This window comes from Bidens hawaiensis, unplaced genomic scaffold (assembly GCF_021521415.1).
Source record: "Bidens hawaiensis isolate Kalapana, Puna unplaced genomic scaffold, B.hawaiensis_p1.1 tig00014910_1, whole genome shotgun sequence".
Lineage (NCBI taxonomy): Eukaryota > Viridiplantae > Streptophyta > Magnoliopsida > Asterales > Asteraceae > Bidens > Bidens hawaiensis.
The window spans coordinates 18,158-40,326 of record NW_027492323.1 but is presented as its reverse complement, the minus strand read 5'-3'; the positions used below and the strand labels follow the sequence as shown (position 1 = coordinate 40,326).

Here is a 22,169-nt window from a genome sequence, read left to right as displayed (position 1 = left end):
ATGGCAAAATATTAGGCTAATTAAGGGTGATGTGATTCAATCACATTTTTGTTTATTATAATAGTAGACTTAGTTAACGCATGTAGTTGAGCATTCAATACACAATGTTAACTAGGACCGGACCTTTAACTTATAATTTTCTTACAAAGCTTTGCCATGTAGTAAGATTTACTCTTGCTTGAGAGTCGGATCATATGGAATTTCCCTTTCTGTGGTGAGACTAACAGTTTGTTAGTGTGTAGGAGCATTAATAAGGACTCAGATTATCGATGCTCTTAGAGATCAAGAAAAAAAAACACTAAACTACATATGAAGTTTTAAAGTTCTGATAAAGTTAGGGTGAAATGGATATATTCCAAGGTTTTTTTATTAGAATAATATAACATTGGTCGGTAAATATAGTATTTAATTATTTAAGGAGGGTATGTATGATATGTTATATAGTAGGCTATACACGAAATTTAGTAAGGTTTAAAGGGTATGTGTAGTACTAGATTTTATCCCCCGTATTACGGGGGTTGTTATTCGTTTTTAATATTTATATATGTATATTTAGATTTTAATTTTATTTATTGTAAGAAAGTGTGACATTTGAGCCAAAACAAGGTACACCTCAGTACGTATTTACCGATTAAGCAAATAAACGCCTTTTGCGTAACAAACGAACGATTAACCGAACGGGTCGGGTTATGACCCAGATATTTAAGGGGGCCATTTATAAATGATATACGATCTATACAAGCTAAAATATTAGAAATATGGTCTTAGTTTGATAGCAAACAAGTTAAACGAAAACATGCTCGTTTAACCACCCGCTAGATTTAAACGCGAAAGATAGTTACAAACCAAGCATTGTATCATCCGTTAAGCCGAAAAAGACTTACCAAACACTTATTTGAAATGTTTTAAGTGATCCGTGAAAATATTTTTGATTTTTACAAACATATAGTATGTTTTTATAATTTTACTCAAAACTAGCCGAAAAACACTTGTTTTCGCGTTGTTTAACGCACCCGATAAGTTTTTCGCGCCAAAAACCGAACCCGAACTAAATTTGGACCGGGCTTTTCGTATTTGGGCTTGAGAAACCAGATTATTGGGCCAAAACAGCCCATCATGGGCCCAATCTTTCTTCCGGCCGCAGCCGCCACCCCCCCCCCCCCCCTTTTTATTCTTTCACATTTAAACTAGATCCAAGACATATCCAACATTATTTCTTGAAAACTCTGGATACAAACTCTGCTCCAGCCAGAAAAACTTCAAACCCTAAGGTAAGGGGCTTAAATAAGTAGCTTTTATGCTTGTTTAATACCATAAAAACATGTCTTGGTTACTAAAAATCATTCCTAACCGTGTAAAAATCCTAAAAATGGTCCATAAACATGTTTTGATCATACACATGGTAAGGAACCTGTTTTGATAGTTTATTTGGCCATAAACACAGATTAAAGGGTTGAAACGACGTTTTTACGGTTCAAAAGTTTGTTTTTGTGCACTAGCCGAAACCCTAACTTAAGGGCTGTTATGTTGATGAAATATTGCTTGGTTTTTGATATAGACTTGTACCTAGCTTTCTTAGAAGCACAAGAACCTGAAAACTTGATTAAAGAGTCGGAAACGAGCCAAACCCGCTAAGGAAATGCCGAAACACTCGCTTACGGGCTATTTAGGTTAAGGTTGTGATGTGCATATTGTTAGGCCTTTAAATTTTTCAGGGACATCAGGGACCATGTCAATGAGTCCCTGTTAAAATTTGGTAATTTTTCGACCATCCGAGAATATTTGGCTAATTTATTACCGAATTGGGACGTTTATTTGGGAAAAATAGCTAAAATACTTCAAAAATTATGAAAATTTTCTGGGAACTCAGATTTGATGTATTTTGATCACATATGAATTTTGGATCATTTGGAGAAGTTTAAAGGTGTTTTGTTTATTTGCGTTCGTGTGAATTTTTACAGCTGAATTTGGGCTGAAAAGAATATCGCACGAGCTTTTTACATTCTGGAATGGATACAGGTTGTTTTGGGACATGATTTGAGTATTCAGGAATTTTTGGTGAATTTTTAGAAATTGTTTGGGGTAAACGGACGATTTTCAGACGAAATATAGCTGATAAAATGAATTTTTATAAATTAATAAATCAGTAAATAAATTCCAGAAATATTTTTATAAAAATCTACATATTTTAATTGATAAGTGATTAAATTTTCATAATTTAATGATTAACGGTTAATTAATTATGCTAATCTGAATATTAAACAAATTCAGTTTTTATAAAAACCAGCAAGTTCGCGACTAGTGAATCTGCGGGAATATCAAAACACCAAGAGTGATCAAAAATCATATTTTTGGACTAATTAAGTAAAAATGAACTTTTCTATGAGAAACCTGGACAATCCGGGTGGATTGTGCGCGTTTCTTCTTAAATCAAACTGTATAAACGGAAACGGGCCCCGTGGCTAATCCGGGACCCTAATAGGTGATCCTTCTTTATAACTTAATCATTTTATTAACCAATACATTTACTCAAACTTATTTTTCCCATAAGTGTTTTCTGAACGCGTAAACGAGCAACTTGGCCCAGCTGGGAAAACGGGAGCCTGAGCCAAGTTCGGTTTTAAGTATTAGACATTGAACAACATCACAACCTAAGCCTATTGCCACTTTCTGGGCGTTCCAGCTACATCCAGATTAGTTATACAGCCCAGTTTAGTATTGAGATTATAATAATATTAAAATATTAATATTATTATAATATTGATTATAGGAACTACTGATAGCGGACCGAACAAACCACGAGCTGATACAGTACTGATTATCTACTAAACCGTGAGTTTCATGACCCCACTTTTAAACTGTTTTACGAACTTTTGGGGTGAAAAGCATGTTTGATTACATATACATACCTGAAACATGTACTGATGTGAATTATCTAAGTGCTAACACACGAAAGTCCCCACGATCACAGTGATTAACTTCGAGCCGGTGGCTTGTGAATAGTACTATTGGTTTGACAAACCCAAACGGAATCGGCCTGGTTGCCGTGTCACATAGCGCCGTTTGCACATGACCATATTTATACAAACAGGCTATGTAGTGTTAGACATAACTACCGAGGCATGTTGTGGGCGGAAGGGGAGCCACAGTGGTTGATTGAGCGTGGGAAATGGATGCACGCAGCACATACAGTCAAGGCTTCACTGTAGCTTAGCATAATTACATCATTTACATACATACATACTTATGTCATGATTACAAGTGTTAACTTGTGAATATTCATTACTGTTTTCTTGAAACTCGTGAAACTCACCAACTCTAGTAGTTGACCCGTTTTAAACTGCTTTTCAGGTGTACCTAAATCGGAGTAATTTGGTGATCTGTTACTTGCCTGAAGTGTGTGATCGATGCTATGTGAATAGAAGCAAGGGTGTTAGTAGTAAGAACGTTTAGTTAACGAATTAGTTTTGTTTGTACCACCTAGACTGTAAAACAATGATAGAACAAAGAAATGTAATATATTGTAAATTAGTTTGTAATGTTTCTTTATAAACAATGTGTTGATACTAGAGGTGTCTGTTACATTCCCGTTTTACGCTTCCGCATTGTGCTAGTCGGGGTGTGACAGAAAGTTAATAATTAATATACTTGAGGTTTGATGATGAAATGGTTTCACAAATAAATGATATGTTATAATCCGGTTTAAAAGCTATCTGGGTTTGGTGATACCTATTACCTGTTTATTTTCTTTATTATAAAATTGTTTCTTAATTATAAATAATATCTTTTTTTTAAATAAAAATATGTTATTACCCGTTTAAAAGCTATTTGGATTTGGTGACCCATGACCCACTTATGTTTTTTACTATAAAATTGTTTATTAATTATAAATAATATCTTTTTGTTTTTAAATTGGATATTAAATTTTAGTATATTCCTATTTTGTAGGATTTTCATATCAAATAATTGGTAAGATTATTTTTTAATTTAATGAGATGTTATAACCCGTTTAAGAGCTATCTGGTTTTGGTAAGACACATACCCACGAATTTGGGTTAAATTAATGAGAGGCCTCCATTTAAAAATCAAGAAATCTAATAGCTTCCATAAAAGGAGGGAGCGATCACATCGTGACATATAGGATTTTTGGGTTTTCGTTTATATATATATATTATAGATTTTGAATTTGGTTTGTGAATGTAAGATATTTAGAGCATGCAAAGTCAATGGCGTGAGAACCCGGGGAATGCTTTCTCTCGGTCGACCCAAATTAGAACAATAACCCCTCCCCCCTCCCCCCATTCTAAGGGGGTCATCGAAAATTGGTGTTTCATCATCGATTTCTCACGAGAATATTTTGTAACCATGGCATTGTTGAGTGAGGTGAGTTTAGAGAGAGAAATTATAGATCCATAACATTTTTAAGAAAAGGGAATTACGTGGTAGGACCTTGTATTTTAAAGAAATTACAAATAGTCCTTGACTTAGCAGATGACAAGTCGCTAAACAGTAGTCCTTGACTTAGCGTTGGCTAACCCGGGCTAGCTTACCTGCATGATGACGCCGATGGCATAATGCTAGGTCGATTGTTTATACGTTGACCACTTGCTAATGAGTATGTGTTTCAGGTGCAAAACAAGAGTTTAGAGGTCGATTGTGATCAGTAAGCAGAAAACTGAGGATTAAACATATGTTTTTAAATGAGGGTGGTCCTTTGTAAAGAATATGAACTTTTTTTTAGTTTTGTTTAAAGTATAGAACATTTTTCTTTGGATTGATTTGAAATGCAGAAGTGTGTCCCAATTTATATAAACTCGAAAAGAATAACATGTGCAAAGTTAAAAGAAAGATTTTGGAGGATGGGTAGTAATTTTGGGTGGGCTTGGTGTTGGATCAAGAACCCAACGTCGGCCCAAGAGATGGAGGAGTTGGAGAATTGTGTTAAGTCTTATGACCACTGCCCAGTGGAGAGATGGGCCGGATGAATGGGTTTGGCTAGGAGACAAAGGGGGTGAGTTCTCGGTTAGCTCACTTAAAGGCTTGACGAATAAAAATAAAAATAATGGTAACAATTACGTTTTGAAGTGGAGTAAGTGGGTGCTGGTGAAGTGTAATATCCATGGTTAGAGAGCAGAGATGGATAGAATCATAGAATTCCTACTCGACGGGCGTTGGAATGAAGGAATTTTATGGTCTCAGATAATGTTTGTGCCTTGTGTGAGGTGGAGGGGGAGACGTTGGACCACTTAACCACGGGTTGCGGTGTGGCGGCGGTTGTTTGGGAGCAGGGTCGTCTCAACGTTCGTGAAGGCTTAAAACGAACTAAAATGTTGAGGCCTTTTTAAAAATCCATTTGATGTAAACCTCCTCCTTTATGTTGAATTGAGTTTCCACCATTTCATTATTCCTTCTAGTAGTTAGTAGACTTGACCAAGTAGTTATACTATAGTCATCAACTATTGTAACAAAATGTTTGTAATCATCATATGTTTGATTTATAAGGGCTCCATGCATTAATATGAAGTATGAACAATATCAAACAATTGAGTTTATATAGTATGACACTATGACTATGAGATGAGGGCATCTAGTTTAGTGATAAATAAAGGAATCAATGTTCATTAGAAAAATCATTCAATTGATTGAATTTATGCAATAGCAAATGCCCAAGTCTATTGTACCAAAGCTTAACATAACCAATAGAGTTACAAAAGTAATCATTGATACATAAAAGAGTTTATTTGGAATTTTGGATATAAAAGATAGAACCTGTTTAATAGATCACCAAGAATCAATTGCCTCTTTAGTAAATAGGCCTTCAAAAAATAAGAGGTTTAAGAGAATTAAACAAGCCATCCGTAGCATATTGCTTTGCGGTAAAACCAGCTCGTGCAACAAAAGAATTGAGCATATAACTATTGTTAAGACTTAAGAGTTCACTTTTGCAGCAAACTTTTTGGTATTAACGAAGTTAAAATATGAAGAGGTACCTACACCCATTCGCGGACCCAAATAAACCACAAGTTGGTATTGGATCACGTCCGCAAACTTAACATTATCACAAGTTGAGGATATTTTCTTGGTGTAAAACACCTCCGTTCTTTAGAGATTCGGTAAAGGATGTTTTTGACTGTCTCCAATGCATATTAGTCTTCAGAACTAATGAAATGGCGAGTATTGCATCGATTACTCTTTGGAGTATTTTAAGGACGAAATATAATCTACTCTTTAACAACATATTGACGCATGAAGAAAACTACCATTCCATAATAATAATCTTTTCTTTCATGAATCATGGATGAAAAATTAAAAGCCACAATAGAGGATTTAGATAGGATGTCTAGTGTAAATTTTCCTACAAGTAATTTATTTTTGGTCTTTAGGTTTACTAATGCCTTATTACTGTTGTCTATTTTTAATAATACACTTCTGCCGTTAAAAAATTATCAAATATTGACAAACTAGATTTTATCCCCCGTATTACGGGGGTTGTTTTACATTAATCGTTTTTAATATTTATATATGTATGTTTTGATTTTAATTTTATTTGTTGTAAGAAAGTTAATAATTAATATACTTGAGATGTGATGATGAAATGGTTTCACAAATAAATAATATGTTATAATCCGGTTTAAAAGCTATCTAAGTTTGGTGATACCCATTACCCGTTTATTTTCTTTATTATAAATTTGTTTCTTAATTATAAATATCTTTTTTTAAATAAAATAGGATATTAATTTTTAGTATATCCCTATTTTATAGGATTTTTATATCAAATAATTGGTAAGATTAATTTTTAATTTAATGAAATGTTATAACCCGTTTAAAAGCTATTTGGTCTTTTTAAGACTCATACCCATGAATTTGGGTTAAATCAATGAGAGACCTCTATTTAAAAATCAAGCAATCTGGTAGCTTCCATAAAAGAGGGGAGCGATCATATCACGACACGTAGGATTTTAGGATTTTCGTTTATATATATTATAGATAAACGTGATGTATTAAAAAAAAGGTATTTAATTTATGGTCCATATCATTATTACCAGATATTAATGATATTGACTTTGATACATTATATTTATTATTTTGTCATTATATTTATTATTTTGTCTCATTGCCTAGATGTACTTTAATAATATTTGTTAAATAATCAAACATTTATTGCTTTATAAAAACGTTTTATTATCAACCATTATAGAATAGTTATTGCAATATATTTCGTTACATTCAAGCGCCTTTACGATCTACTTCATTAAATTCCGTAGTATCGTGGTATCACTCACGGTAATTGCTAGAGACGTAAACAAGTCGAGTTATTTGAAATCAGATCGATAAAAGCTTGACATAAGCTGAGCTCAAGCCTCAAATAAAAAAAATTACGTAACTAGCCATCTTTGATTAAATATTCGTTATAAATTAGACATTGAAAATTGGTCAACCAAGATAGGCACACCGCATACTCAATAGGAATTGCTCACATAAAATACTTGGGCATCTCTAGATACCAAGTGATCACAACCTAAGAATGACACGTATCCCTGTTTGACCACCCTGTTGCCTAAACTTGACTACACACTTGCCATGATTAACGTAGCTAGAACGGTGTCTAGTCTGCTCTAAATACGATGGCTAAAACAGTACTAAGCTAGACAAGGACTAAACTAAATATCGAGTCGGCTACACAAAGCTAGACGACGACTAAGCTAAATATCATGTATCCCTAACCTATACAAAGCCAAATATCGAGCCGGCTCCAAATATGATGACTAAGCTAGATGACGAGGCTGGTTAAGCCAAAACACTGATGACACGTTATGAAGCAGTTTCGATTAGCAATCAAATGGCTCAAGAACACAATGACTCCATTCAAAGGATTCTAACCGAATGATTCAGTTAACAAAGCTTAAAGCTTACAAATTCTTTATTAAAATAGCAAACTAGTAAACAAAAGACCTAACAATCTTATTTATAAATGAAAAAACATATGGGTCGGGCCAACTTAACGAATCGGGTTCTCCTATATCACGTTAGGTGTTTCTTCTTTTGTTGTTGTTGTTGTTGGGGGGGGGGGGGGTGCTAGTTGGCATAGAGGCTCTATGAGTACCCCGGTTGGTTATAATTCAACGCTGCTTGACCACCCTCACATATGTTGTACTAGTGCCCAACTGGTTATGCTATAACGTTGTCCAACAACCATCGCCCTAGGTTGTATAGGTGGCCGACTGGTTTGGCTGTAACAGTGCCTGTTTTCTTGGTCGTTTAGGCTGTAATGATGCCCAACTAACCACGTAGTAACAACGTGTGGGCATCATCATTCAGGCTGTAATATGTGGTGTCCGACCACCTACCGCGCAATTAGTTGTTACCTATTATTGTAATAACTATTTTTATATTTTAAGTGTTTTTTGTTTTTTCAGAGGTAAAGTGTTTGCAGTATGCGGACCACATCTGCGTCTATCTGTAGAAGACGAAGCGTATCAAATCTCTACAGTTTGCAAGAAGAAAATTGTTTGTTTTTTTTTTAATTATGTAGACTGCTAAAATAAACTGGTGATGGTATGCGAACTGGGCCTGTGAGTGGTGGTGGATGATGGTGGACAGCGGTGGACGGTGGTGGTGGTGATGGACGGTGACGGTGGACAATAGTGGTAGATGGTGGGTGACGGCAGACGATGGTGGTAGACAGCGGTGGAGGTGGAGAACTGGAGACGACGGTGTCAGTGGTGATAATGTTTACAGAAGAACAGATGACAATGTTTACGCATGATAGGCACGTGGCAGACGAAAAAACCTTTTTTTTTTGTTGGGAAAAACAAATTGCTCATTGCCTCTTGGAATTCCATCCTATTAATTGATCACTACATCCTACCACACTTCCATATGTAGCGTCATGTATAATATAACCCCTCTCTCCGTCTTCCCTATAATAATAATAATAATAAATATTCCGTGTGTGTGAAAGTAACACCATTCTTCTCGCAGCTCAACCTGCAAATCAACACACAAACGCCCATTATTAATTATACCCTCATTCAATACCCACATAAAAATACCTCATCATCATTATCATTATTCATTATTAATAATAATAACACCATATATATATATATATATATAATACACACTTTCATTTCATTCGTCTCCATAATAACAACAACAACAATGGAACGTAAAAAAGGCTTCTTCTCCTCTCTACGCTCCCGGTCACGTGCCAAGACGCACGTGCCGCCGGACTCGGTTACCATCAAAAGATCCGGGAGTTTGAATAATAACGAAACCCCCTTGGCGCCGTTGATTGAGGGCCCACCGGATTCGGAAATGAAACGGGTCGGGTCGGGGATTGGGAACTGGGTCAAGGGTCAGCTGCAGTCCAGGGCGCCGTCGGTGACGTATAGGCAGAGGTGTGAGGATTTGAGGCTGTTGATTGGGGTTATGGGCGCGCCGCTTGCGCCGGTCAGTTGTGGCGCCGGCGAGCCGGTGCCGCATTTGAGTATTAAAGACACTCCCATTGTAAGTGGTGTTATTATTATTATTATTTTTTTATTGGTTTTTGGATGGTTTGCTTCTAATTTTTGATAATTTTATTTTTTCAGTATTTTGATGATATTATTTTGTTTTATTGTTTCAATTTTGGGATGATTTTATTTTATTTTTTTTCATTTTTTGGATGATTTTACTGTTTTTTTTAATATTTGGATGATTTTAGTTTTAGTTTTTTAATTTTTGGTTGGTTCTATTGTTTTCCTTAAAAAAATTCTTTGATGATATTATTATTTTTTTTTAAATTTTTGGATGATTTTATTTTTTTTTAAATTTTTGGATGATTTTGTTTTTTTTTTAATTTTTGGATGATTTTGTTTTTTTTTTTAATTTTTTTGATGATTTTACTGTTTTTTTAATATTTGGATGATTTTATTTTTATTTTTAAAATTTTTGCTTGATTCTATTGTTTTTCGTAAAATATTTTTGATGATTTTATTGTTTATTTTGTGTTAAGGTTTATAAACCAGTTGACTCAACTCAGTGAGTCAGTTTATGGAAGATCTGATCTTAAGATAGATTTCACTTTTACAGTCATTTTCATAAACTGATATCTGAATTAAACAAATGCTTCTAAAAAGGGGTTTGGTGGGAATATTAACACTTTTTGTACCTTGAATTAACAATTACTTCTTTCAAAAGTCAAAACATTTGGATAAAAGTATTTTTATTTTATTTTATTTTATTTGTTAAAAGTGCAAACATATATGAGACTTGTGGTTGTTGGAAAGAAGTTAATGGTTTTCACTACCTTTTTTTTTTGGTGATAAAAAATATATTTTTTTAAAGATTTTGAAGCAATATTTGGTGATGAGTTCATATTTAACATGTAGTTTTCTAGTGTGTTACTTTTAAATTGTAAATTATAAACTTAAATTAATGTCTCAGGTTACATTATTCTTGCAAGTGGTACCTTTTTTTTTTTGGTCAACATGTTGGTTCATAACTAACAACCTAATAATACTATTCATTTTAATTTAGGATTTGAAAGTTCATATATTTTAATATTCAAAATCATAAGTTGACCTTTTAGGTTGATATGGTAGGAATGTATATCTTTTTTAGAACACTTAAGTTATCATAAATAAAATAGTTGTTACTTGTTATAGTTAAGTTACTACTGTTAGTGTCTTTGTTTATTTATTGAATGAAACAAGCTGTTTTACACTTTTAGTCATTTAACTTTATTTCATTTACTATGATTTTACACTTTTACTCATTTCTTGCTTTAATTGGTGTTTTTATTTTTTAAAATTTTTTTACAGGAAATTTCAACTGCTCAATACATAGTGCAGCAATACACAGCCGCATCCGGAGGGCAAAAGCTTCAAAACTCGATTAAAAACGCTTACGCAATGGGAAAAGTGAAGATGGTCGCGTCAGAATTTGAAACTGCGTCACAAGTGGTTAAATATAAGCACGGTGCAAAAGCAGCCGAGTCTGGAGGGTTTGTTTTGTGGCAAATGAACCCTGATATGTGGTACGTTGAGCTAGCCGTTGGTGGAAGTAAGGTTCACGCTGGCTGCAATGGGAAACTTGTTTGGAGACACACCCCTTGGCTCGGTGCTCACGCCTCTAAAGGCCCCCCTAGACCCCTGCGTCGCGCTCTTCAGGTAATAAATTATTATTATTATTATTATTATTATTATTATTATTATTATTATGTTGTTTTTTCTAATAAAAGTATGTTGATCACGCAGGGTCTTGATCCTCGAACGACTGCAAGTATGTTCGTTGACGCAAAATGCATCGGGGAGAAAAAGATCAACGGTGAAGATTGTTTCATTCTCAAACAAACTGCAGACCCACAAACATTAAAAGCAAGGAGTGAAGGTCCCGCTGAAATCATACGACACGTGCTATTTGGATTCTTCAGTCAAAAAACGGGCCTAATTATTCACATGGAGGATTCACATTTAACTCGTATTCAAACCAACGGTGGTGACGCAGTCTATTGGGAAACCACCATAAACTCGTTTTTGGATGATTACCGCCCCGTGGACGGGATCATGATTGCACACTCGGGTAGATCAGTGGTCACACTTTTTAGGTTTGGTGAGGTGGCGATGAGTCATACGAAAACTCGAATGGAAGAGGCTTGGACCATTGAGGAAGTTGCATTTAATGTCCCGGGCTTGTCAAATGACTGTTTTATCCCTCCGGCTGATTTGAGATCTGGCTCGGTTAGTGAAGCATCGGATCTCCCTCGAGGAAAAAGTGGTCAGCGTGGTAATGTTGTGCACGAGGGTAATATCGGAAATGTGGTTTGGAAGACTGAAATTTAATGAACATGTTTATATTTATATTCACATGGTGAATGGTAGTTTAACTAACATCTTACTAGAAGTTTTAGATGGTAGGAGTTAGGGTTAAATAAAGTTGCATTTTAATGGGAGCTTATTTTAGATTATAGCTTCCATAAATTAGGTCTTTTTTTTTTGGGAAGTATGAATGAATGGTGACAAAGAACATGTTATGAAAAAAGAGAAGAATATTTGGTTTATTATTATTTTGTGTTGGGAGTTAACATCATCATCATCATATGAATATGTCATATGCATATGCATATGCATATGCATATGTTGTTTCTTTCAATCTTTTATCTTGTTTGGTGACATGTTGATCTGTAAAAGATTCTTTAACATGTGTTGAGTTTGCTCATATGTCATATCCTTATACCTTTTCAATTCACTTGATTTTAGACAGATCTATATGTGGGATTTAGTGTTCTTCAATTATATAATTGTCACTTGTTTTTGCCACTTGAGTGACTACAAGATTTGCATATTTGATTGTTGAATGTAATCTACAAAGACTGTTATTGTTGATGTTTGTATACCAGATAGACAGGTCTTTTCATATGTTTCATGGGCAGGCAAGTTTTTTTGTATTTTAGTATTGAAGTTAAAATAAATATTTTATTTTTTCTTTGGGCAAGTATACATAGGATGTAAATGAGCCAAGCCCGAGCTTACTAGGCTCGAGCTTGGCTCGTTTTCGCTTTCAAGAGCTTGAGCTTTTTTTCTATAGCTTGAGTTTGGATCGTGAGTGATGCGTTTCATGCTTGAGCTCCAGTCGTTTATTATGCATGTATTATTTAAAAAAATAAATATAAAAACATAGCGGGTCTACGCTCAGCTCGAGCTCGTGTGTAGTACCTTAAACGGGTCAAAGCTTGATTGTGTATCGTGCAATGTGAAATTAATCCATAGAAGTTCTAAAGAGTTAAAACTTAAAAATACTTTAGGCTTGTTAAGGCTTGACGGGCCTAAACGATATTCCCATCCAGAGCTCGAGCTTGGGCTCAACAACTAAATAAACTTTATTTTTGACTCGGTTTTATGCTTTTTATCGATCAGATCTCGGGCAACCTGTCTAGTGGTTCAAACTTGTTTTTGTTTTCTTATGATGTAAGGATAAGGATAACATTATTATTAGACAACATATGTATGTATGGTACATTTAAGTAAGAAAATAATTTCTATAATATTAACAGCACATGATATATAAGCTATTATTTATTTTATTATTTGTAGTGAAAGGCAAAATGATTATAAATGAAGTGAGGTGGGGTTTGTGGGAAAAGGTTGTGATGATGCTCTCACGGGTCAACTGTCTTTTCAAAATTATGAGCTTCATGGTCCATGGTACTACTAGTAGGCTAGTGGTAGCTACATTTAATTATGGGTTTATTTTTAGTCATTGGTAGACTTACTCAATGTAAAATGTTAATACATATATATATACTAATAATTACTATCAGTGAATATTTTGTCGGTGGTTTGTGTCAATAACGGATTTGATCTCTCATTTATGAACTTTACTAGGGTGCCCCCCCTCCCGAGTTTTAGTCCAAGATAAAATTCGCCACTGTTTATAGGTACAATCTAAGGTGCTGTTTGTTTTTAAGAGATTAAATATTGCTAGTCTGTGGATCATATCATCAGACATATATAGATGAAGATGTGGTGGACGGTGATGTACGAACTGTGGTAGTGGGTGGTGGTGGTGGACAATTGGTGGTAGGTGGTGAACGGTGGTGGTGGAGAATGGCGGGTAGTGGTGATGGACGGCGGTGGTGGTGGTGGCTGACGGTGGGTGGTGGTGGTGGTGGTGATGGACGGTGGTGGTGGCGGATATTTATAAACTTCATGACTCATGAGGATGGCTTTTAATTGAGATGTGGGTATTTTGGTGGAATCTATTGTAATTGAAATGATGAATGTAGCAACAGTTATTAAAATCAGGACCACAGTTTTAAACTAGCGTAATGTGAGTTGTGACATAATAAACGATAGAAGTCCAAAGAAAACAGGGTAATGATGATAGTTGCTGGAGATTTGACCAAGGGAAAGTGACAGGGGTCCAAGGTTGGTGGTATTTAACTATTTATATGGTATAAAATTATACTATCTATTATACGTAAAAATAACTAAGATAGTATACAGTTTTAAACTAGAGTAATTAAATTATTAAAAAAATAAAGGATTTATCATATGGTTGTTTTAACATTTGCTATTTGATTTTCAAATTTTGGAATATAAAGTTATGTATACTACATTCATGAATAAGTCTTATCTTTTTTTAGAAATTTAATATGAAATTATGCTCTTTAACTAAAAGCAACTTCTTTTTTGTCTAAAAGCCTTAAACCGTGAAGACTGGTCGGTTCAGCCAATCCAACAAACCTGGCCAGTTCAGTTTGCCTTCTAATTTTTGGGTTCATAATTTTGGGCCAACAGTCCAATTCCAACAAACTAGTTGTGAATATATGAATTGTTTGGTTTGGTTTGGTTAATTTCGGTTAACCGATCGTACAGAAAAGAAACATCGGTTAAGTTTTTGTTCACCCGTTTGTCCTTGAGATATTGCCGTGTGGCATCTTATTTTGTGAAACCATCACAAAAGTGTTAGCTTGTTAGTAGACTGTATTTGTTATTCAGTGAGGCTTACGAGTTTAGCCCAATAATAATTTAACAGCTGTTTTGGGTTCGTGAGTTTGGCCCAATAAAAGAGTCACAGCCATTTTGGATATATCAAGTTCCAATTCCAAATCCTGTTTAATTCCAAACTTAACCGATGATTACGAACCAAAATTAAGTGGATACCAAAAATTGATCATCGGTTCTTTTTTATTACCATCGGTTAACCGAATTTTTTTTTTAAATTAAACTATATTTTCATTAAAAATTAAAAACAACCAAACAATTTACAGTGAAGTGGCTGACAAAATATTTATCTATTTGTAACTTTTATATGTCCAGTTTATGTATTTCATGCTACACCGCAATCTCATGTATTTATGCATTCATAACAATTGTTGTGTATTTAAACCTCCATATAATGTATTTGTAAGCAAAAATTTCAGCCAAAGTTCGTCGGGTTATTAACCGAACCAAATAAAAATCGACAAACTAACCGATAAACCAGATTGATTAACCGAAAACCTTCGGTTTCGGTTTCAATTATGTTTAATAACCAAACCAAACCAAACCATGCACAACTCTAGTGTGAGAGGACGTTTCGGTAGAGGTGCACAAAAAACCCGAACCCAAAACCAAACCCGAAAAAAAACCTAGAACAGGGTTTTTACTACTCGATCCTAACCGTAGGGTACGGATAGAGTATGCATTTTTGTACCAAAACCCATACCCGGACCCGATTTATAGCCGGTAACACCCGTAAACCGAAACCGTTCCATGCCCCAAACCTGGTTTTTTCAACACTCGAAACCGGGTTTTTCAAATACCAGATCTATACCAAAAAAAAGTGCAGCCCCTTAAAAAAAACTCAATCTATACCTGAAAAAACCCCAAAAAATAGAGTTTTTTAATACTTGATTCTATACCGACCTGAACCCAGTGTCGAAGCTGAAGCCGAACCTGACCCGAGTTTTGCTAACACCCAATTCTCCAATACCTGGTCATATTAGGAAAGCCCAATTTATGCACTTCTAGTTAAAGGCGTACAAAAAAACCGGTATGGGACCGGTTTTATGCAAACCGAGTTGAACCGGTTTGAACAATAAAACCGGCTTCACCCAAACTAGTTCCAAAACCGACCCAAACCGCCTGTTTCAAGACAGGTTTTAAAACCAAACCGGGTTGAGAAAAACTTGTTCTAAACCGAATCGAACCGACCTGGACGAGGCCGGCCTACTTGCTTCTCTACTTGTAGTTATCATTAGAAATTGGGGTAAGGAAATTTAAGAGTAAAGCCCATTAAGACTGGGGCGGGTTGATATTTGAAACCCCCAAATCCCAATTCTCACTCTCAGTCAGTCTTATCTTTGTAACACTCCTCCAATTCCACTCAATCCAATACACCATGGCCTCCTTACCTCTAGCCTTGTTCACACCGTCGTTGACTAAACCTCCGTCATCCGTCCAACCGCTTCGGCCGTTGACCGGTAAGCACCTTGCGTGGACGGCGGTTACTTACGCGACGGCTTCTGAACCGGCTACCGAGACGAAGAAGCGAGCGCCACGTGGATTATCGAAGCCGCGGCCGGTTTCACCGGAAATGAAGGAGTTCCTTGGAGGACGAACTGAGATTCCACGTACGGAGGTTTTGAAGGTTATTTGGGCTCATATCAAAGAGAATGGACTCCAGGTTATTATTATTATTATTGTTGTTGTTGTTGTTGATATGTGTTCAGTTTCTGATGGACTTAGGGGTGCATACGAGCCGAGCTCGAGTAGTCGTTTAACTTACACACAGCTCGAGCTCGGCATATTTCGATCTCTATTTCTAAAGCTTTAGCTCAGCGCTTGAGTAGTTTTTGAAGCTCGGGCTCAGTTCAGGCTTGACTTTTTTTCTATCTCTTAATTAGTTTTTTTCAGTTAAAATGTTATATGAAACATAATATATATTATTTAGTTATTTTTTCATAATATTATGTAGATTAGTTAATAATTATTAAATATATAAAAATATATGTTATAACAGTTATATTAGTGACAGGTTCAGGCTCATTCAAGCTTTTTTACGAGCTGATCTCGAGTAGCTTGCGAGCAGCTTGGCTCGTTTGCACCCCTACAGTGATGGTTCTGTGTTGTAATATGTGTATATGAAACCCTGCCTTGCTTATGTGTGGTTTGAATATCTCGTTTTGGCTTACAAGAGCTCATGCTCAAGCTCGGTTCAAGCACTAACTAGGTCGTTTGCTATTAATTAATTAATTAATAAATGTTTACTATTTATGTATATATATTTTGAGTGAAAACTAAAACGAGCCGAGCCCGAGCTGAAGCTTGCTTATACTGTGGTTTGGATAGGGGTGTAAACAATACGAGAGCTTGAGTTCGGCTAGTGGGTGTGTTTTTCCAAAGCTCGACGAGGCTCGGGCTCGCTTGCTTGTTATATGTTAATTAATTTACTGTTGTAGTGAACGGTATATATTTTGAGAAAAGCCTTGAATGCGGCTAGGCTAAGCTCGAGCTCGTGTAATACTTACACGGGCTAAAGCTTGGCTAGAGCTCGGCTGTTTAGTGTGAAATTAAATACATAGAAGTCCAGAAGTGTTAAAAATTAAAAATACACAAGGCTCGGGCTCAATGACTAAAACGATTTTTATTTGAGATTCGGGCTCGACTCGAACTCGAAAAGGATTGGTTTGTTTTGCGCTGCTTATCGATTTGAGCTCAAGCAGCTTGTGAGCAGTTGGTTGGTTTGCATCCTTAGACAACAGTAAGCTTTAGTTTCAGTAGTGATAGATGGAATTTGAAAGTTTAAATTGGATTTAAAATATGTTTTCTAGTTTTAAACTGTTTCATATGAAACACTAGCTTGCTTATACTCATGCCATGGACATAATTGACAGCGATGAGTTTAAGTTTCAGTAATGATTGATGGATTTTGAAGATTAAGTTGAAACCATATTCCGTTTTCTAGTTTTCGAATTGTTCATACAAAAATGCGGTGATCTGTTTTTTTCTCAAATGTGACATAATTGATGTATTTTGTAGTTTTAGCGTATTCGAGTTTTTGAACTTTCATATGAGCTGTGAGAATGACAATGCTGGCTTGTGAGTAGTTTTTCAAGCCTGGTCCCAACTCGCTTATTAGTTATTATTAATTATTTTACTAGTACTTATATTTATTTTTGGATATATTTGAACTATAAAATTTATATATAACATAATATGTATTGTATTAATTTTTTTATCTCAAGTTTATAATAATAAAAATAGTATTTAATATAAAAATATATATTTAAATTATTAAAAAAGTTTATATAAACAATAGCCTTGTTTAGGTTCGAACTTGGGTTCGTTTATTCAACAGGCTTATTTGTAGGCTTGAGCTTGTTTAAGCTCAGATCAATTCGAGCTTTTAGTGAGCTGATCTTGAGTAGTTCACGAGCGACTTAGCTCGTTTGCACCCTTAAGCTTTAGTTTCAGTGATAAATAATTGAGGTGTTGTGTATACAGGATCCAAACAACAAGAGGGTTATCGTGTGCGACGACAAGCTGAAGAAAATCTTTGGAGATAGGGATCAAGTCGGGTTTCTTGAGATTGCGGGGCTAATCAGTCCTCACTTCAAGAAGGTAGAAAATTAGGGTCGTAGAACCCGTTTCTATGTAAATGGAGACCTTCTTTTGGGTGGTTGATGATATTATTATTAGTACTAGTAAGAAAGGATAGTACCCCAACTTCTTTTTGTAGCTTATGGTGCTGTTAGGTGTTTTGAGAACTTGTCCCCTTAGCTTTTATGCTTTCTTGGATCCCTGTACTTCTGAATGGTTTTCGCATATGTTATTATGCTTCACGATTATATATGCACCCTTTTCGTGTTTCTTGTTACATGCTTCTTAAATTAATTGTTAGATTGTGATTTTTTACTCATTTTGCGGTAGTAATTCTTTGTTTAAAAGGCAGAAGACTCGTTTGTATACCGTTAGTTTATTTTGTTAATAAATTATGAAACTTGACATAATGACATGCATAACATGGACCACCATAGATCTAGGTTAATAGATGATGACAAAACTGGACACAGGATTTTTATCATACCTGACAAAACCGAACCCATCGATTAGAGTGACAGAAAATAACAACATAAATCATAAAAAAACCAACTGCTCTGAAATCAGCTAGAGAAGGGCGAAGAAGAGAAGTTGGCAGCTATTTGATGTTGTCCACTACTCGAGATTGTCTGGTGCAAAAAACCGACGTGTTTCTGGTCTACCAAATAAACCAAAAAGAGCTGTAAATGAATGCATAAAGAAACTTGTTTTTACCGGCTTAAGCAATGGCTCCACTGCTGCTTTGTTTACCTTGTGCACTTCTAAAGAGGACCCAAAGATATCCATTCACACCAACCGATCAAACACTTCCAAACTTCACTCGAGAAGTTGATGAGACACATGGAACGTAATCAATACGCTCTCCTTGAAAATTTGGTTTTGCAATCCAAAAGGGGCTCGCGGTGCAGCTTGTTGCCCGCTTGCTTTCTGTTTTGATTTCTGTTTAGATGTAAAAGAAAATATGATGCTAATCAAGGACCATTTCCATCATTCCTTAATCCCTAAACCCTTATACCAAGCCAAAGACACCCTTAAGTCTTTAACGGCTTTAGTACACGGTTTTTAACTGTATAAACTTACTCAACTCTTTCACCAACATTGCATTGCATTGCATTTGCTGTTAATTATTTGTAATGTTTAAGATGATTTGTTTTAATGTCAGACATGCAATACAAGAACATGTTTGGTCTTGGCCTTTTGTTTTGACTCATAACAAGAAGCAAGATGCAAATCAATATGATACGACTGAATCAATGTGACATTACATTCATGTTTCTACAATGTATTTAGAGTTTTGCAAGCAAATGTGCTAGCTGTTCATCAGACACTTTACATCCACGCATGTACCCAATGAGACGGCAATTCTGGCAGCCAACTGATGCTTACACTGACAACATTAGTACAATCAAAACCAAGATTAGTATAAATAAGATTGTTCATCCAAATCCCAAATCTAGGAAAGCTTTACTTACACAAATCTGTTCTCCTCGGTTAACAATGTCGTAGAAAAACGAATAGCATGCACAATAGTGTTCTGGGAAACACAGGTATTCTTCCTTCCTTCTCGACTCCCCAACAACCTACATATTAATTTAGGAGTGAGTAATAACCAAACCGTTAACCGAATCCAAACCAAAAACCAACAAAACCGAACCGAGAACTAAATTAACTGAAAATTGGTTATCGGTTTTTTTTTGTACCCTCGGTTAACTTCTATTAACCGAACCATTTATAAATATTTTAGCTTTTATGCTCCATTTCATGAATTTCGTGTTTGACACCTCGAATTCATGTATTCGTAAGCAAAAAATTTTAGCCCAAGTTTAGTTTTGGTTAACGGAATAGACATGTAAACGAACACGAACATATAATCCAATGCATCTTTTGTTCATGTTCGTTCATTAAGAAAATGGGCATGTTTGTTCGTATAAACTTAAATGAACACTTCAGGAAAGTAAACGTAGATAAACATACAAGATTAAACGAACATAATCGAACAAAAATCAATGTATACAAATGAACATAATTGATCAAGCATAAACGAACACGTCTAATACATCATAATTCATCCAAAAACACTACATCTTCACGATGATTTATTTCTTTCAATAAAAAAAAAACCAAGTAAATATATAAATATTTAAACGAACCCCTTTTATGTTAATATTTATATAAGTATAACTACTTACGTTACGCTACGTATTTACTAAAATTCAAAACAAACATAAACGAACGAACGAACAAAAGGTTTTGCTCATGTGCGTTTGTTTATGAACGTTCGGTTGAGGCAAATAACCGAACCGTGCAGACTCGTATTTAGAAACCTGGAAGATGGCGCGTCCACTCGGTTGTCCGGATATCTTCTTAACCCCTCCTTCATCCACTATCTTGGTGGCTCTCTCCAGGTTTTTTCCAAACAATATATGCAAACTGTATTTGTCAAAATTATTATTATTATCAATTAGAATATGAAGGATTGATTAGGTTACTTACATGGATAACTGATCATCACTCACTGAATCATTGGAGGTTTAAAACCAAGCAAACAAATAACATGCAAATTAGGGCTCATAAGTCATATCTAATCTTACAAATTAGATTGAATGAATATGTATGTATGGTACCTGAACGAGTTGATTGAATATCGGTCCATATGGTTTCTGCAACCTGTAAGCTACTTGAGCTCATGCTGTATTCTATTTCTCTCTCCTAAAACCAACAAAATAAATAAATAAGTTTACACCACAAAGGTTCTTATGGTTTGAACAAAATCACTTGTCATTTTTTTCTCAAATAAACTCCGGTCCTTATTCTCAAATCCCATTTTCATCTTTGTCATAGCAGAAAAATGATAAAATTGCTCCTCATGTTAATGGGTTTAACAATCAAAGTTCACAGGGTTAGTGGGTGGGGTTTAATTACAAGTGAAACAAAACTAATGAACAGAAATCGTAAATTTAAAACTATTGGACTAAAACCACAAATCTGGTCAAACCACGTTTCTCTCTAAAATGTATCAATTTTTTCCCGTCCCAAATTCACTCGACTTGTCTAATTAATAATCATTACCATTACCTGACGAGATTTTCAACTGACAGAATGTTGTCACGCATCGAAAAGAACTCAGCGGAAGCCAAAAATAATCTCATGGGAAGACGAGTTAAATTCCGTCTAAAAAGATCTCGTCGGATGCCCAAAAAAATGTTGTTAGAAGGAAAAATATATCGTTTAAAGACAGAGAAAATCGTCAGAAAATATTTGGTTGTGTTATGCGTGAATGACATAATGTACTTAAATAAATAAATAATAAAAGATAAATATTTAATTATGACTCATAATAGATTAACATGTAGTTTATGTTTTAAATAAAATTAACTTCTACGAGAACCTTTTAATTTGTAGTTTCGTTTACTATATGAATCATAAATTATATAATTGCTAAAAAAACAAATCAATTATGAGATATTATGTAATGAACAAAACATATTATATAGTTATATAAACTTGATGACATTTCTGTGAGTACAGGGATGCTCTATATAATCTACTAATCAATTCAACCCAAACCTTATGAGAAAACCCGAAATCCAAAACATTCTATACAGGTAATACGATTGAGTATTTGGCATTGGGACTAGATACCAAATGAGTGTAGTTAGAAAAAATATTTACTAATTTGGTGTAGTTTGAAAACTATTTACTAAAATGGGTACATTTTTAAAACTTGTTTGTTTCTCTTTTATAATTGGATAAACCCAATTCAAAAGAATTAAACTAAAATAATGCTAAAATAAAATTATTAATTGAGAATACTGCTATTTATTTATTTATTTATTTATTTATTATTATTAATTTTACCGTCACTTAATCATATATTTAAATATTATCAAACAGAAATTCTTTATTAAAAATTATATACTTATTTGAACTAACCCAGGAAAACCCCGTAAATATTTGTTCTTAAAATCATCTTAATCATCCTAAGAAGTTATTTTCTTTTAAAATAGTATGTTCTTTTTTTTTTTTAATATAAAAGTTTGTGTTATCCTGATAATATTAATATTATAACAGGTAAAAGCTTAGGTGAATATTAGTGGTCCA

At 34.7% G+C, this 22,169-nt stretch overlaps 1 protein-coding gene and 1 pseudogene across 2 annotated transcripts; one reads left to right on the top strand and one right to left on the bottom strand.

The window, feature by feature from the left end:
• Positions 1–9,162: 9,162 nt before the first annotated feature.
• LOC143548098 (uncharacterized) lies at positions 9,163–12,042 on the top strand. The gene is made up of 3 exons (XM_077039354.1): positions 9,163–9,510; positions 10,806–11,153; positions 11,241–12,042. The coding sequence occupies exons 1-3, from the start codon at positions 9,163–9,165 to the stop codon at positions 11,823–11,825; spliced, it is 1,281 nt and encodes a 426-aa protein (XP_076895469.1). The 3' UTR covers positions 11,826–12,042.
• A 7,312-nt stretch (positions 12,043–19,354) lies between these two features.
• LOC143548086 (uncharacterized) lies at positions 19,355–20,756 on the bottom strand (annotated as a pseudogene). Its single transcript, XR_013137883.1, has 5 exons — positions 20,693–20,756; positions 20,562–20,583; positions 20,393–20,498; positions 19,541–19,648; positions 19,355–19,455 (listed from the first exon to the last, which is right to left on the bottom strand). The product of XR_013137883.1 is annotated as an uncharacterized LOC143548086 (transcript).
• Between the last annotated feature and the right edge of the window lie 1,413 nt (positions 20,757–22,169).